Source organism: Theropithecus gelada, chromosome 12 (genome assembly GCF_003255815.1).
Source record: "Theropithecus gelada isolate Dixy chromosome 12, Tgel_1.0, whole genome shotgun sequence".
NCBI classification, from domain to species: domain Eukaryota; kingdom Metazoa; phylum Chordata; class Mammalia; order Primates; family Cercopithecidae; genus Theropithecus; species Theropithecus gelada.
In genome coordinates this window covers 35,513,269-35,530,149 of record NC_037680.1, presented here as the reverse complement: position 1 = coordinate 35,530,149, position 16,881 = coordinate 35,513,269, and the positions used below count along the sequence as shown (strand labels likewise).

The 16,881-nt window shown below is 45.5% G+C and overlaps 1 protein-coding gene across 5 annotated transcripts in view; it reads right to left on the bottom strand.

The window, feature by feature from the left end:
• TANC1 (tetratricopeptide repeat, ankyrin repeat and coiled-coil containing 1) overlaps positions 1 to 16,881 on the bottom strand; it is a 262,804-nt gene that overhangs the window by 28,065 nt on the left and 217,858 nt on the right. For all 5 annotated transcript variants that reach the window (XM_025404493.1, XM_025404494.1, XM_025404498.1 and 2 more), the window contains 3 exons: positions 10,176 to 10,412; positions 7,690 to 7,875; positions 5,416 to 5,494 (listed from right to left, as the gene is read on the bottom strand). In XM_025404493.1, coding sequence (XP_025260278.1) covers positions 5,416 to 5,494; positions 7,690 to 7,875; positions 10,176 to 10,412 — 502 coding nt within the window. The remainder of the gene's footprint in view (positions 1 to 5,415; positions 5,495 to 7,689; positions 7,876 to 10,175; positions 10,413 to 16,881) is intronic.

The following is a 16,881-nucleotide window of genomic DNA, read 5'->3' as shown; positions in this document are numbered from 1 at the left end:
AGGGCACAGCACACCCAGGCTGCAGAGATGGAGATGTTATGGACACAGATGGGGCTATGCCCACTCTATGCTTGGCTAATAGCTGTGTTTCCAAAGATCCAACCCAGCAGCCCACCGAGGACTTGGCCAGAGGATCTGAGCCATCCTGGAGTCCAGCAAAGCATGGTCTGAGCTAGGACACCAAGAAATCAGGACACTGGGTCTTTATGCGTGACCAGGCCCCTTACTCCTCCCCCTGCAACCACAGGTATTTCTCCCAAATTATTCTGCAGGTGAACATCTCCCTCCCTAAAAATGAGTTTGTTTCATGTAAATCCACTTGTCCACTTGGTCAATACCTATGTGACAAGGACCAGGCTATATCTGCACTGTCCAATTTGGTGGCCACCTGTCACATATAATTTAGATAAATTAAGATGAGATTTTAAACTACTGTTCCTCAGTTGCACAAGTCACCTTTCAAGTACTCAATAGCCACATGTGGCTAGTAGCTACCATGCGGGACAAAACAGATACCACTTCCATTACTACAGAAAGTTCTATTGGGCAGCACTAGAACCGACGGTTGCCATACATGAAGGTGAGGACAAAAGACAGGGACACTTCTGCCCTCACAAAGCCCATGACTGGCTAGGTGTGGTGGCTCATGCCTGTAATCCCAGCACTTTGGGAGGCTGAGTCAGGAGGACTGCTTGAGCCCAGGGATTTGAGACCAGCCTGGGCAACATGGCGAATCCCGATGTTTTGCGTCTCTACAAAAAATACAAAAATTAGCCAGGTGTGGTGGCTCATGCCTGTAGTCTAGCTACTCAGGAGCCCAAGGTGGGAGGAGCACCTGGGCCTGGGGAGGCAGATGCTGCAGTGAACCGTGATTGCGCCACTGCACTCCAACATGGGTGACAGAGTGCGACCCTGTCTCAAAAAACAAACCCAAAAAAGCCCACAATTTGGGAAAAGCAGCCTCCTATCAAATAAGCCTATTAAGGCCAGATGCGGTGGCTCACATCTATAATCCCAGCACTTTGGGAGGCCACGTTGGGTGGATCATGAGGTAAGGAGATCAAGACCAGTCTGGCCAATAAGGTGAAAACTCTCTCTACTAAAAATACAAAAATTAGCTCAGCGTGGTGGTGCATGCCTGTAATCCCAGCTACTCGGGAGGCTGAGGCAGGAGAATCCCATGAACCAGGGAGTTGGAGGTTGTAGTGAGCCGAGATCGCACCACAGCACTCTAGCCTGGCAACAGAGCGAGACTCTGTCTCAAAAAACAAAACAAAAAGTCCATCAAATATGATGTACTGATGGTAAGTCCTATGAAGGGAACTGCAGAGTGATCCAAGGGAGGGGAGAGGGGTAAGGCTTGATACCACAGGCCCATCTGCCTACATGGCAAGTGCTGGAGCAGAAGGGCCTCTGTTCTCTTCAATTCAGAGCAAGGTTCTAACCCGAAGCCCACAAGCAGGCTCACACACTTGAGAGTGGCCTGGAACTTACAAACACAGTCCTTCTGCCAATCCACAGCAGCATGAGGTCACCAGCTAACCATCTCTGGTCACTTCAGCTTGGGCTAATTCACAGCAAACACTGACATGGAGATAGTAACTCAGTGTAGCCAGAACTTTTTGGGAGGCAGCATGGAGTTGTCACAGCTGTGGAATGCCTGAAACAGATGCCACAAGCATCTGGTGGGTTCTCACCATGTTTCAGGCTGCCGAGAAACTACGGAACAGACACCGACCGAGTCTGAATATCACTGAGCCAAGGGCCTTGGCATCCTCAGGGTGGTGCTGTTGGGTGCAGGCATTCATCATCTGCTCTGAGCTTTCTTCTGACGAATGGATCATACTACTTATTCTCCGCTACAGCCTTTTGTTTGAGGCTGCGGAGGATGCATGGGGAGAGGGAGAGCTTAAGAGCTACTGAACTACAGCACTGAGTTCTGAATGGCTTGTCCCTAAACATTGGACAGACAAAAAGCAAATGATCCCAGATGCTGGTGAAAACAGAAACTTACACAAGTTAAGCCCTCTGTTCTCCAAAACCAGTAGAGACAGTCTGCAAGTTTTCTAAAGGCTGTGGGTTTACTGCAGTAAACTCCCAAACTAAATACTGTTCCTGTTTTTTATGAATGTCTTAAAATTCTATTGTACATTTTCTTGTCTCCTTCAACCTAACACAGGAGCCACCTACTTCTGTGACGACATTTGTTGACTCAGGGTCACCAGCAGTCAGATGTGCAGGGCTCTGAGGGTGGAGGGCTGCTGCTGTGCCCAGTGCCACCACACTGAAGGCCTGAGTGAGGGGGACCTCCACGGGGCTGCTGTTCCCTGACTGGTGGCTGTCATTCTTCCTCACCAAGAACCCACCGCTTCCAATCAGCAACAGGTATGACAACCACATTTCCGCCATGTGGAACAGATTCACTGAATTGCAAGGCTCTCCTGGCAGAAAACTGGAGGAGGAATTTGTGCATGAATTTAGCTCCCGCGCCACTGGCTCTGGCAATGGCAGAGAAGAGATGGGCAGGTAGCTGTCCTCCTAACGGGGGTGTCCCTGCAGGAAAACCAAAGGCCGGCAGATGAGTCAAAACAGAAGAGGAAGCTCTGCCTTGTCACCTCATCAGCTAGCATTTTAAAGCCAAGCTGTTCACAGCTAAATCTATGCTGGGCAGACTTCTGTAAACATACTTAAGGTTTCAAAAGAAATAATGAACTACTATCCACACAAAGCTTCCAGTTTTTCTGCCACCTTCCCACATCCCAGATAGGTATTACTCTTGGGATCCTATCCTTATGCTGTGGCTAGGGACAGATAAGGTTCATCCTAGAGTGTTTTGGACCCAAAACACCATTGACTACACTCAGGAATGAGGACCAAATGAGAACAGGATGCAAAACCACTCCTTTCCCTTCTGTGGGTCCCCACAGCAACAAGCAACAATGCACACAGCAGTGCAGTCACACAGGCTGGGGAATCCCAGGGCCCATGGCTTGAAGTTGAGCCTTGGTGAGAACCAGGACTGCGAGCTCACCGATTCACTCGCAGGATCCTTACCAAGGCCTTCAGTTCTCTGTACGATGCCTCATCTGCCTTCATTCCTACATTTAGGGTTGGTAACAGACCCCAAGTGGCCAAATCCCAAACACGGATGTCACATTCCAGAGCATGTAGTATACATCTGTGTAAAGACCCATATTTGCAGATGTTCTCTCAGCTGAAACCCCCTGCAAGATTTCAAGGTATTCCTCTGACAAATGCAGGCCTGGAAAGTAGGAGGGCTTGGGGCAGTAGACGATAGTGGTTGTCTTTGAAGGAGCACAAGAGAAAGGTACCAGACAGAAAAATGCACAGAGAAGGTAAGGTGGATTTTGTTGAGATGCAGTCCACAGAGAGCCACTGTGGCTCTTTTAGCCTGAAAAATAGCACTTAGCTTGCTTCTTTTTGGTTTACATTTTAACAAGCGTCTCAAGTAAACTCTTGCCTCATGAAATTCACCCTGATGTCTGGTGAGGAAGAGTGTGAACTGCTTCCCAGGTTGCAAAGTGGTTTGAAGGTTATGCATGAGGCTTTGGAAAAGAGGGGCCAAGTTACTGTTTACCTTCTCATTAAGACCCAGGGGCAACTACAAAGAGATGAATTCTACCAACAGCTGAGAGCTTGGAAGTCGGTCTTTCCCCGGTGGAGTCTCTGAGAAGAACACAGCCCCAGCCAATACCCAATTAGGAGCCTGGGAAGATCCTGAAGTAGAGAATCCAGCCAAACTGCCAAGAATTCTGATCTAGATAAAGACTGGTGGGAAGTCTGTTGTTTCTCATGTGTCTCTTTAGCCATCAACTGATGGGCAGATTCTCAAGGCAGGAGGATAATGCAATTCAGGACTGGTCATTGAGAGAATAGAGCTCACAAAAAGCCTTCAAAAATCAGCCCTTTTCTGGAATTTTCTTCCAAATAAAAAAGTCATCTTGAATATTAAAGGTTAGAAATTCTCACTTAAGCTAAATGTGTGATGTCATGGCTGCTAGACCTGATGTCCATCGTCTTCACGGGTACCTCTCACTGTGTGTCACTCTACGTCAGGCTTTCTAGACAGCTCTGCGGGGCGCTAGGAGTCACCTGAAATGACTTGGGATGCTTGTTAAGAAAATCACATGCTGGGCTTTCCCCCTAGTGAATCAGAATGTCTAAGCCCAAGTACCCCAAGAGGCTCTTATCACTAGGCAATGAAAGAACAGAGATTTGGACCTTCTGGCTGTCAGTAGTCATGCTCTTATCCACTCAGCAACACTCCTGCCCACCACATCATTTGGAATGTGATGGAAACTTTTCTTTCACCAAATGATAGAGCAGCCTATACTATTTAAAAGGGAAGGGGGAGGACTCCATAAAGAATTAGGCAATATTTCAATCCACATACTTTTACCCGTAGACATAATCCAACTCCGCTGGAATTCTGTACTTTCTCTGCACCTGGGAGCACACCCAGCTCCTTCTTTGGGCCCACAATGGGGATGGAACAAACAGCTCTGAGGCTCTGAAGGACAGGCCTGCACTCCTGCCAGGAGGTGAGGCTCTGTGGCTTTCTCCTAGAGTGAGCTATCTAATAAGCTCTCCACACCACCATTTGGCTTGTTAGGAAATAATTTAGGAGCATTTGGAAACAAATCTGTGCAAGAGAAATGGAAGTCATATATACCAGGTACACAACAGAAACATAACCTGGAAATTCATTTTAAATACTCTTGCTGACATCTATTTAAAAACAACTTGTAATTTAAAGTCTCAGATTCCTAACACTAGTCCAGTCAAGTGGAAAACTGGAAAGCAGCATTACTGATTTAGTCTCACAAGTAACAAACTCAGATCTTCACCAGGATGTGCCCAGGCTTCTCACTGTAAAGACCAATGGAAATGACTTGATAGCCTGTATTTGTATAGTAACGTGAGTAAACCCCATGAGGCTGAGTTTTACCCTCATTCTATACAGGGCAGGGCAGGCCACTCCTGCCTTCTGTGCTGAGCCGCCTTTGATTCATGTGACAATGGGGATAAAAGTTCATGCCTAGCTCACTGTGCGCAGGTCACAGGAAGATCACATTGGTGAGATGTGTGAGATTCGGCAAGCCAGAAAACACCTTACTTAGGTACTTCCACCTGACATTCATCTGAGGCACAGTAACTGCTGGTCTAATTCAAAATAATCAGTTAATAGGATTGCTTTAAAAAATAAAATCTTATGCTTCCAGCAAAGTTTTGCTACTCATTTAGAAAGTTCAAGGAGCTCTAAACTTCAAATGCCTGTGATAAAATAAAAATAGGACTACATACATCATAGTCATTCTTAAGACAATTAGGCCAAAATAGGGCTAAAACATCAAGCAAGCTGCCCCAGACTACAAGCAGTGGCATTATAATTACCTGTTTCTCCCCACAATGTGTCGGTGCCATTGACTTCTACTTCATGTTCCTTCTCCATCTCCAGCAAGCACTGGACCACCTGTCAGAAGTGGCAAGGTGATTTAATGAGCTCTCATAGCAAGAGGTGCTTATGATATAGCCCATGTATCAAAGGAGAGAGTGTGTTGTTTTTTAACCATTATCTCATGCTACACAAGGAGAGAAAAATATAATGAAAACTGTTTTGAAGCATAATTCATATGCTATTCACACTTTCAGTTGAAGAATAATTAAAAAAAAAATCTCTGAATTTCAGCAACATGGTTCAGGATTACTAGGTACTCAGAATTGTAATGAATTCCAACATGACCCAAATATGCCAGCCTCATCAACAAAGGACACGGCAGATCACACCAAGTGCAGTTTCTGCATAAATCACAAGATAGTGAATCAATTTTTCACAAGGAAGGAAAACAAGGCAATATACCTTTTTCAAAATTTTTACAAAGTATGGTTCAAATACATTTTCTACTGGTAGCAGTATTCTTTTTCCCTTATGAGACTCTTCCTGTCAAAGGGTAGGTCAGGTCACAGGTATGGAGGCAGGAATCCTGGCTTGCAGGGAGATGAAGCATCTGTGCCCTGGACCTGAGCCAGCGTTCACCCTGAGCAACAGCAGCAAGCAATGGGAGAACATGACAAAGCCACCTTCCAGTCTCCTAGCCCACACCCTTTGTGGTAGGCTGAATAATGGCCCCCAAAGATGTCTACATCCCAATCCCCAAAGCCTGCGAATGTGACCTTACAGGGCAAGAAGGAATTGCAGATGTGATTATGAACCTTGAAACGGGGCGATTATCTCAAATCATCAAGGTCTATATCTGATACACATCTGATCTAATAAATCACAACCATCCTCTTAAGAGGAACAGGAGGAGTCCAGGTCAGAGGACAGAGGAAATGAGACGACAGAGGCTAAGATGAAAGTAAGGCACTCTGGAGATGGAGGAAGGGTACACGAGCTAAAAAATACAGGTGGCTTCAAGAAGTGAGAAAAAGCAAGGAGACAGGTTCTCCCCTAGAGACTTCAGAAGGAAGGCTGGCCTCCCAATAGTGTGATTTTAGACTTCTGACCTCCAGAATTCTAAGAGTAAGTGTGTGCTACTTTAAGCCACTAAGTTTGCATCCATTTGTGATAACAGCATTAGGAAACTAACAAACCATCCAAGTCTTGTGGTGAACAAACCCTGCTTTTTTCACCCTACTGGCTGTGCTGAGGTGGTTTTCGCTCAGCATTTCCTCCCAACAAGCTTTAAAACAAGGGGGTTTGCATGGGTTAAGACAAAGGTCATTCCTAGGCATTCATGGTCCTTCCAATGACGACTTTTCACACTTAAAAAAAGGAAAACATCTATATTTTCATATGTGTGTTTAACAGTATCTCTCTCTGTGTGTGTGTATATATATGTGTGTGTGTGTGTTTAATGTTTTAAATGCCAGAAATTAGCCAGCCACTATTTCATCCTTGTGTGTGTGTCCGCCCATGAGTTTTGAATGCCAAAGTCAGCCAGCCAGCTTCGCACTCAAATTTACTAAAGTCATTTTGGAAAAAGAATCTTACCAAATACTGGCACCTCTAATTGCCTGAAGGTAATTCAGAGTGAGAAATACACAGGAGGGCGCGAGCAAAACGTTATTAAATTCACAGATAAAGAAAGCCAAGACACACAGGTCAGGAGGTTGACAATTAAATCTTCAAACTGAGGAATACCAACATCTGTCAGAAATAAATGCTCTATTTAACTACCGCATGGAGTTTTCATTCAGTGGAGGAGCTGTAAATGACAAGCATTCTTGCGTGCTATCAAAGCATTAAAGTTCTATTTTTAAAAATCCTTCAAATACTCAGGAACGATTTTAGAATCAGGATTCTATGTGATTATTTTTAAATGAACACAAGGACAGAAGAATGAATCAAAGGGGAAAAAATGTAAAACAGCAGGTCTAGAGGGCAGAGCAGGGAAGGGGGAGAGACATGAGCAAGAGCTGAGAGTTAATGTCATCAAAAGGCTTCCCACAGAAGAACAAGCCTGCCTGTCCCCATCACGTGTGCACAGGAGTGTGCACTGTCACTCATGGGAAGGATGCGATGCCCGTAGAAGACCTTCTACTGCAGGTGGTCAATGCCAACTGCTAGTTCCTGGAATCCTCATTCTTTCAGTCCTTCGGTGTGTCAACTGACTTGCTGAGCTACAGCTTCTAGTTTCCCAGTGGGGAAACCCCTGCCCCACTCACCGAGCTGTGGCCCATGCTGGCGGCTGCGGTCAGTGCCTGCTGCAGGGCGTGGTTCTTCCTCAGGGCGCCTGGCTGGGGAGGACCTGGCGACCACTCACAGGTCAGCAGGTACTGGAGAATGTCACCATGGCCCCGTAGGGCACTGTGGACAAGCGCACACTGGCCCTTCTTATCCAAGTGGTCCACCTGGGGGCAGGAGTGGGGGAAGGTTATGGCTGAGCACTACTTTCCCTCTGAGCATGCGGATACACCATAAGCTGTTATAAGTGTAAAGCACAGCTGGGATCTGTAAATGGAGGTGCAGTGATGTGCAGCAGTAACGTACCCACTGCAAAGGCTTAGCCACACATTGCCCTTCTCCATGAACTGAAGTTTATGTATGTCCCAAATGTTGGATTTGAGAGAAAAAAAATAAAGCTCCCATAGCTGTTATAAGCCTAACTGTGTGCAAACCCCACTCCCTGTAAGCATACATGGGGTTCACATTCTGACTTGTCTTTCTGGAGAACATAGAACCTTAGTCTGGATTACTTCCAGACGGTAATGAATGTACCATTCCAGGCCTCAGGTTCCCTTTGCAAGACTCGGTCACAAAACTCTCTCCTTAATCCCATGTCCCTGCAGCAAACTACACAAAGCTCCTAACTCTGTTGTGAGTATGTATGGAGGCACACACTAAACACTTGGACAAAGCCCTGTACTTCCCGACTTTGGTAGCTTGGGTGGGGCATTCTAAGTCTGCTGTGACAAGCTATAATTTGGGGGAGTAAAGCCGCTCTCTGGTCACTGAGCCAGGGGATCCAGAGAAAGAGAGGGATGTGGAAAATCAGCTGAGTGTGGAAGGGCAGGAAAAGAATCCAAGTGGCATCTGATTGGGAAGGAGGCCTTATGCAGGTTGGCGGCCTGGGCATGCTGGCAAGTAAAGGGGGGGTGGCCACAAAGTCAGGGCAGGCTAGCTAGGCAGAAAAAGTGAGTGAGTGCCATACACCTCCTCAAGGCCCAAAAGCAGTGGCAGCCCTTCATGCCCTGTCTAAACCCCAGAGTACTGGGCCTGGGAATGGAGCCCAGGGCCTAGCCTTGCATGCCTGCCAAATCTGGGGATGCCCTGTACCCTCATTCAGAGGCTTTGCCAGAGCCCCCCAAAATAGCACTCAGCTTCCTACTCCAGAGCTTTCAGCTGTGATAGGGGGAGGCCTGCTGGCCTCAGAATAAAGTGTAAAGCACAGCTGGGATCCGTAAATGGAGGTGCAGTGATGTGCAGCAGTAACATACCCACCGCAAAGGCTTAGCCACACATTTCCCTTCTCCATGAACTGAAGTTTATGTATGTCCCAAATGTTGGATTAGAGAGAAAAAAATAAAGCTCCCATAGCTGTTATAAGCCTAATTTTTTTGAACTTTAAATATCCTAATTAAAAGATAAAAGATAATTAGCAGTTTATCTCTATTGTTATTCAGAAGACACATTTCCCAAAAAATTGCTTCCAGTAAATCTAACATTTACTGTGAGCCCGATATCATTCTCATTCACCCTATTAAAGCTGACAGCTCCTGGCCAGACGTGGTGGCTCACATCTATAATCTCAGCAGTTTGGGAGGCCAAGGCAGGCAGATCATGTGAGGTCAGGAGTTTGAGACCAGCCTGGCCAACATGGTGAACCCCGTCTGTACTAAAAATACAAAAATGGACCAGGCATGGTGGTATGTGCCTGTAGTCCCAGCTACTTGGAGGATGAAGCAGGAGAATCACTTAAACCTGGGAGGGGGAGGTTGCAGTGAGCTGAGCTCATGCCACTGCACTCCAGACTGAGCGACAGTGAGACTCTGTCAAAACAAAAAAGAAAGCTGACGACTCTAGAGTAACTTGTATAGTAATACATACTTATTTCATATATGACTGAATGCTTACTCGACAGCCCTGTAGTAGGGACTGCTGTTATGCCCATTTTACAGATAAGAAGCCTGAGTCATATAGAGGCTCAATAATTTGCCCAATACCCTAGAGCTGGCAAGTGAACAGATGAAGATTCCAGGCAATCTAGTTCCTGCAGCTCAGGCACATGGCTTCTTCATGAGTTCATGGAATTCATCTTACTGTTTTAAAAGGACATAAAATGGGATAAGAAGAAGAAAGGGGAAAAAAGCAAACATTTAAAATATTTTAAACCAATCTCGGTGCTTTCTAGGTCAATACTTGCAGGTTTTTTAAAGGCTGGCCCTCCTTATGTGGCTAGGATCCAGAGTCTCCCTGGAATTCTGCCTTCCCCTGGACAACATGAAGCAGAGTTGCTATGTATGAGCAAACACACCTCTCTGAGGCTGCCCCAGTCAGGCACATTACAAACTGACCAATCCCGGGAGCCCGACCCTTTCTGTGTATGCTATAGTTTCAGAGACAAGAGAGTCTGGTCCAGCAGATAACAATTCTAGCAATGAGATGAAGCCATTTCCCTGCCTGAGCCCCAAAAGAGCAGGCTGCCGCTTACCCTCGCTCCCTTCTTGGTCAGCAGACACACCAGCTTCATGTGGCCGGCAGCTGCTGCGTAACAGAGGGCAGTCATGCCGTTCTCTGATGTTCCGTCCAGGCAGGCACCAAATTCCAGGAGCAGAGTGACAACTTCCTCGTGGCCAAGGTGAGACTGGACGCACAGGATTGGGGCATTATTTAACACTTCTGTCCTGTAGTTCACGTTGGCCCCTCCCAAAATCAGGAGACGGCTCACCTGTTGGACAAGGCCCCCCAACAAGACTGTCACATGTATGTCATCTAAACATTTACGGAAATGGGCAGTATTCTCAATTTTCAGTATCATTTTAATCCAGTGGTTCTCAAACTTGAATGTGCACCAGTATCACCTGGGAATACATTAACAATGCACATTCTCATTGGTGGGAATGTAAAATAGTGTAGCTTACTGGGAAACAGTAAGATGGTTCCTCAAAGATTAAAAATAGAACTACTGCCCCAGGCACGTGGCTGTAACCCCAGCTACTCAGGAAGCTGAGGTGGGAGGATTGCTTGGGGCCAGGAGTTTGAGGCTGTAGTGCACTATGATCATGCCTGTGAACAGCCTGCTGCCCTCTAGCCTGGGCAACACAGCAAGGCCCTGATCTGAAAATTAAAAAAAATAAATTAATTAAAAAATTCAGTAGAGGACAGGTGCGGTGGCTCACGCCTGTAATTCCAGCACTTTGGGAGGCCAAGGTGGGCAGATCACGAGGTCAAGAGATCGAGACCATCTGGCCAACATGGTGAAACCCCATCTCTACTAAAAATACAAAAATTAGCTACACATAGTGGTGCACGCCTGCAGTCTCAGCTACTTGGGAGGCTGAGGCAGGAGAATCGCTTGAACCTGGGAGGTGGAGGTTGCAGTGAGCTGAGATTGCACCACTCCACTCCAGCCTGGCGACAGAGTGAGGCTCAGTCTCAAAAACAAAAACAACAGCAAAAAATAACAATAGAATGGCCATGTGATCAGCCATCCCACTTCTGAGTATATATCCAAAAGAACTGAAAGCAGGATTTCAAAGACATATTTGCACACTCATGTTAATTGCAGCATTATTCACAACAGCCAAGAGGTAGTTGCAGCCTCAATGTTCATCAGTGGATGAAGAAAATGTGGTACATATACATACAATGGATTATCACTCAGTCTTACAAAGGGAGAAAATCCTGCCATATGTGACAATATGGGTAAACCTTGGGGAAATGAAATAAGTGAAACAAGCCAGACGCAAAAGAACAAATACTGTGTGATACCACTTATGAGATATATACAGTAGTCAAATTCATAGACAGTAGAATGAAGGTTTCTGGGCCTGGGCACAGGGAGAAATGACAGTTGTTGCTTAAGGGATATAGAGTTTTAATTTTGCAATATGACAAGTACTGAAGATCTATCACACAACAATGTGAGTATTGTTAACACTACTGAATTGCACACTTAAAAATGGTTAAGATGGTAAATTTCCATTTATGTGTTTCTTAACCACAATTAAAAATAAAAACTAAACAAATGGCCAGGCACGGTGGCTCACGCCTGTAATCCCAGCACTTTGAGAGGCTGAGGCGGGTGGATGACCTGCAGTTAGGAGGTCGAGACCAGCCTGGACAACATGGTGAAACCCCATCTTTACCAAAAATACAAAATTTAGCTGGCGTGGTGGCGCACGCCAATATCTGGGATAGGTGGCGTATCCCAGATATTCAGGAGGCTGACACAGGAGAATCGCTTGAACGCAGGAGGCGGAGGCTGCAGTGAGGTGAGATCACATCACTGCACTCCAGCCTGGGGGACAGAGCAAGACTCCGTCTCAAAAACAAAACAAAACAAAAACAAAAACAAAAACAAAAAAACTAAACAACTGCAATTTCTTAGGCCCCACCCTGATTTCTGATTCATTATATCTGGGTGGTACATTTTTAACGAGTTCCCCTTTGATACTGACACTCTTGGTTTGGAGAACCACAATTTGAAAAATCACTGTTTAACCTCAACAAAACCAGGAAATTCATTTTCCTGGCAATGAAGTAATAATTGTGGCTGGGTACAGGGGCTCACAACTGTAATGCCAGTATTTTAGGAGGCTGAGGAGGGAGGACTGCTTGAGCTCAGGAGTTTGAAACCAATCTGGGCAACATGGCAAGACCCCATCTTTATAAAAAATTTTTTAAAAAAGAAAAAAACAGTCATGGTGTTAATAGTGACATAAGGCCAAAAGTAAATACAAATACTTTATGGGGATGTGTTCCTAAAAGAAACAGAAAATATGGCAATGTCCACATGTGCCAGGATTGTCAGCAGCATAACGCTGCTAGAAAATAATGTGCTGCTTCCACTAATTACTATATTCCCCAGTTAGTAATCTCCTTGGATCTAGGTATTGGGAAAAGCTTTACATCTCCAGGTTTTAAAATAAAATCACTGAACATATGCAAATTTCAGGTATATTAATATTTTTTCTTTCAGATCTCCAGATCATTAGATAAAAATGATGCTCCTTTAACAGCTGTTAAAATGTCCAGTGTGTTTCTTTCAAAGGCTCACTTCAATGGTCCTGACCCACATCAATCACTGCCCCTGCCAAAGCCTGGCAGGTCCTCCACCTGCCCACTAAATGTGAAAACCACAGAGACTGTCATTTATTGACCAGAGACACATGGGGATCGTTAAAAGATACAGAGAGACGACAAGGCATAAAAAATTCAGGATATTTCAGTGATACGTGTCCACAAGAGTAGCTGACAAACAGAATATTTACAAACAGATGGGTCTGGAAAATTATACTACCAGGTGGTAAAACCATAACTCACAATGGCATAGCGACAGGTTAGAACCCCAGGTGTCAAATTTGAAGATGTCTTGGCTACTGAAGCTTACCCCTATGTGATTCAGGTCTCCAGCTTCCTCTCTGATCTTCTCTGCAGAATCCTTCCCTCACTGCAGCCACCTTGGACTCAGCATGTGCTATGACGATGCCAGGCAAGGCCAGCCTCATGGCCTCTACCCCTTTTAGTTCCCTAACTGGAATGCCCATTCCATACATATAGATTGCCACAGGATCACTTCCTGCAGGGTTCTGCTCCAGTGCCAGGACACAGGGGAGAGAGTACCCTGCCTCCATGTACACACCTGTGCATGCACCCGGGCCCTTTCTATCCCTCAGCATGCTCTGTTTTCCTGCTTAGTCCACTGCACCAGACTCTGGTTCTACAATACAGAAGTTCACAGGGAAGAAAAGCAAACAGAGCCCCTCCATGGATGGGGATGGCCTACACATCAGATTCTTCACACTGCTGGGACTGCCACCTACATTTAAGGAAGAACAGGTCATTTGCAAGTGACAAGGAGGCCCTGAGGAGCCAGCCGACCACCTGATGACCACCCCGCTGTTTACCCCATCAGAGAGACCACTGTCTAGCCAGATCCAGGTGAGCACCAACCCAGCCTCTAGGGTCTCGTTGTCAACTTGTACTCGTGGAGGAACAGATGAGAGATCAGAAAGGGTGTCATGTCCTAACACTGCTGTTTCATGGGCAACTTCAGGCAAATGACCTAATTAATCCCCACCGAGCCTTCTTTACAGATCTATATAGGCTTGCTTTTAAAAATGCCACCAGACTCCGATCTAATTCAAAAGCATTTTAAGATTGCATTACACTACAACATTAATAAAAGTGTGGCCAGGCGTGGTGGCTCATGCCTATAATCCCAGCACTTTGGGAGACCGAGGTGTGTGGATCACCTGAGGTCAGGAGTTTGAGACCAGCCTGGCCAATATGGTGAAACCAAGTCTCTAAAATACAAAAATTAGCTGGTTGTGGTGGCATGTGCCTGTAATCTCAGCTACTCGGGAGGCTGAGGCAGGAGAATCACTTGAACCCAGGAGGCGAAGGTTGCAGTGAGCCAAGATCACGCCAGCCTTGGCAACAAGGGCAAAACTCCATCTCAAAAAAAAAAAAATTAAATTAAATTAAATAATAAAAGTGTTTTTAAAATCCCTTTGAATAACTTAGTGTGGACAGAATCAGATTATGCTGAAGAAATACGTGAGGATTTTATTAAGGCCGATGAAACCAGTCCTCAGCAAGAGGAACACAGAAGATACACATGTCTGGACAATACGTGCAATGCCGCAAGGGGCACACCAGACTCTGATAGCCACAGGACGGGCAGGATCATTCGTACATTCCCTGGATGATTCTGCCAGACAGTTACATTCTCTCCTCCCCCATCAACCCCATACCTTCTTGAGATCCATGAGCCTAAAAGATAAAGGATTAAGTGGTGTGAGTTCTCAACCAGCCCCTAAACTAACCTACCGTGTGATTTTCAGAAAATTCCTCGACCTCTCTGTGCTTTAGGTGCCACCTAAGAAAACAGCAGCATGCCATCCTATTCTAACAGGTACTCTTTTGCTAATAATAGTGGAAGGTACACTTGGAGTGCCATGATGAATCCCTTACAAGAGTTTACCTGGAAGGCATGTGCTCAGGGCAGGTTTCCTAAAGATGTCCTCAATTCACACGTCATCTGCTTCTGGGAAAAACATGTTCCTTTGTTGGTGTAAGGCTGTAGTTGTTTTTACCACTTAACCCTCCATCATCTTCCCCCAAACTATGGTTCTTAACCTTGATGCATGCTGAAACCACCTGGGAGCTTGAAAGTTTCCAATACCCTGGCCCCACTCTTGGAGATTCTGACTTAACTGGGGCTGGGGCTGTGGTACCCAGAGCTCCCAGGTGATTTTAGCTGGCAGCCAGGGCTGTAAACACATCAAGTGATATAGGCACCTGCAGAGCAAGGGCTTGCTGAGTATCAGGAACCCTTCCAGCTGTGTGATTTTGGAACGTTATCAACTGCCCTCAGTTTTCTCATCTAAAAAAACGAGGATAAAAGTTTCACTTCACTTGGTGGTTATAAAGATTAAAAATCAATGTGTAAAAAAAGTATGTATGTACATGTGCATCAGGCATTTAGCACAGCACTCAGCATCCTGTACATGCTAAATAAACATTAATCGATGTTATAATCAACCTTTCATGGAGTCTTCAGAAACGACAAGAACTCATGTCCCTGACCTCTGGAAGGCACAGGAGGGAGCTCTGCCCTCCTGTCCACATCACCCTGCATGCCCACCCTGGGTTGTTCACCAGCACAGAGCAGCAGGGACACCTCATGCCAAGCTGAGGGCAGAGGTAAGTCACCTGCAACCATCACATCCTCAAGGTAGGCAGCTCTTGTTAACAAGCACCAACCGACACATCCAGAAGTTCCCAGGTGCCCACAGCAGAACCAGTTTCCAGAGATGAGGCAAAGCACTAACAAGAATTCATGTAAACATAATAAATGCCAAGTATGTTCCCAGTAACTTTAACATCTCAGTAAGGTTTCTCATCACTCGAGACACAGTCTCTTTTGTGTCTCCACTTTATAGGTGAGAAAGCCAGGGCTCAGAGGGAGTAAGGCAGAGCTGAGTGCTAAGCACAAAGCTAATGATGGTCACAGGGCAGTCAGGCAGCAGAGGCAGCAGTCCTGGCTGAGATTGCGCTGCGCTGAAGGAGCCCGTTTAAATAACTAATCCTATAGATTTTCCCCCAACAATATGGACATTTTCCGATCATGATCACAGAAACTCTCCTTGGACAACACTCGGAAGTGGTGGTATCTCTCAACTTCTGGATTTAATGAAAACAGGAAGGGAGGTGGGGGTATGCAAAGCAATACCATCATGAGGATGAGAAGAGGTTTGGCCAGGGTTGTCATGGGGCTGCATCAACATTCCCACTAAGTACACTGGAAGCTCACACAAGCACAGTTGTTTTTAAATGTGTCCTTCCTGACTATGATGCAGGATATGACTGGATCTCCCAGCCAAAGGAAGTTGGGCCAAAGGCCACGCCTAGCTCATGTTCTCCTCTCCTTTCTGTTGTCAGCTGAGAAAAGAATTGCAACCTAAGTCCTCCCGAGGCCACAGCCTATGAGATGGTGCAACAAAACCACTGGCTGGATGGGACCCCAGTGGGCCAGCGGGGCCCAGGCTGGCTCATCCTGGCCTGGCCACAGGAGATGATATGGTTAGAGACTGCTGGCATGCCACTGCAACTAAAATCCATCTACCAAGTAATCATCCCAGAGCAAGTCACTTTAATCTACCAACGTGGCAAACTGCAATTATTGTTCAAAATGACATTCATTCTTGTACGACAACATTTAAGACACTCTAAAAAAAGTTCCTTAATTGCATGCATAATTTAAAATTACTGTAATTTGTTCAGGATCCTGTGAAAACCTTCCCCCCCGCCCCGAAAGATACAAGAAACGGAAGGATAATGAAAAGACTTAAGATTCTATAACCACATTATAGAAATAATTTGGGGGATGGTGTAGATGTAACACTGGAGTTTTACAAAACGAAGTAAAAATGATTAACTCTTAAAATCACACATACATTAAAGAGGAAAGTTTATAATCCCAGGAGGGCCATGCTCATTACACTATTATGCTGTACCTTTAAATTTACTGTCTTAAAAACTTGTACTCAACAGATGTTTCCCATTTACTTATCACTGTATTAAAATAAATTCTATGCCCAGAAATTCATTAAAGTATGAAAACAGATATTGCCATTTTTATTCTTGTCTTTCTTCCTTATGATTATAGAATTTCATTAGTTATGGAGAAG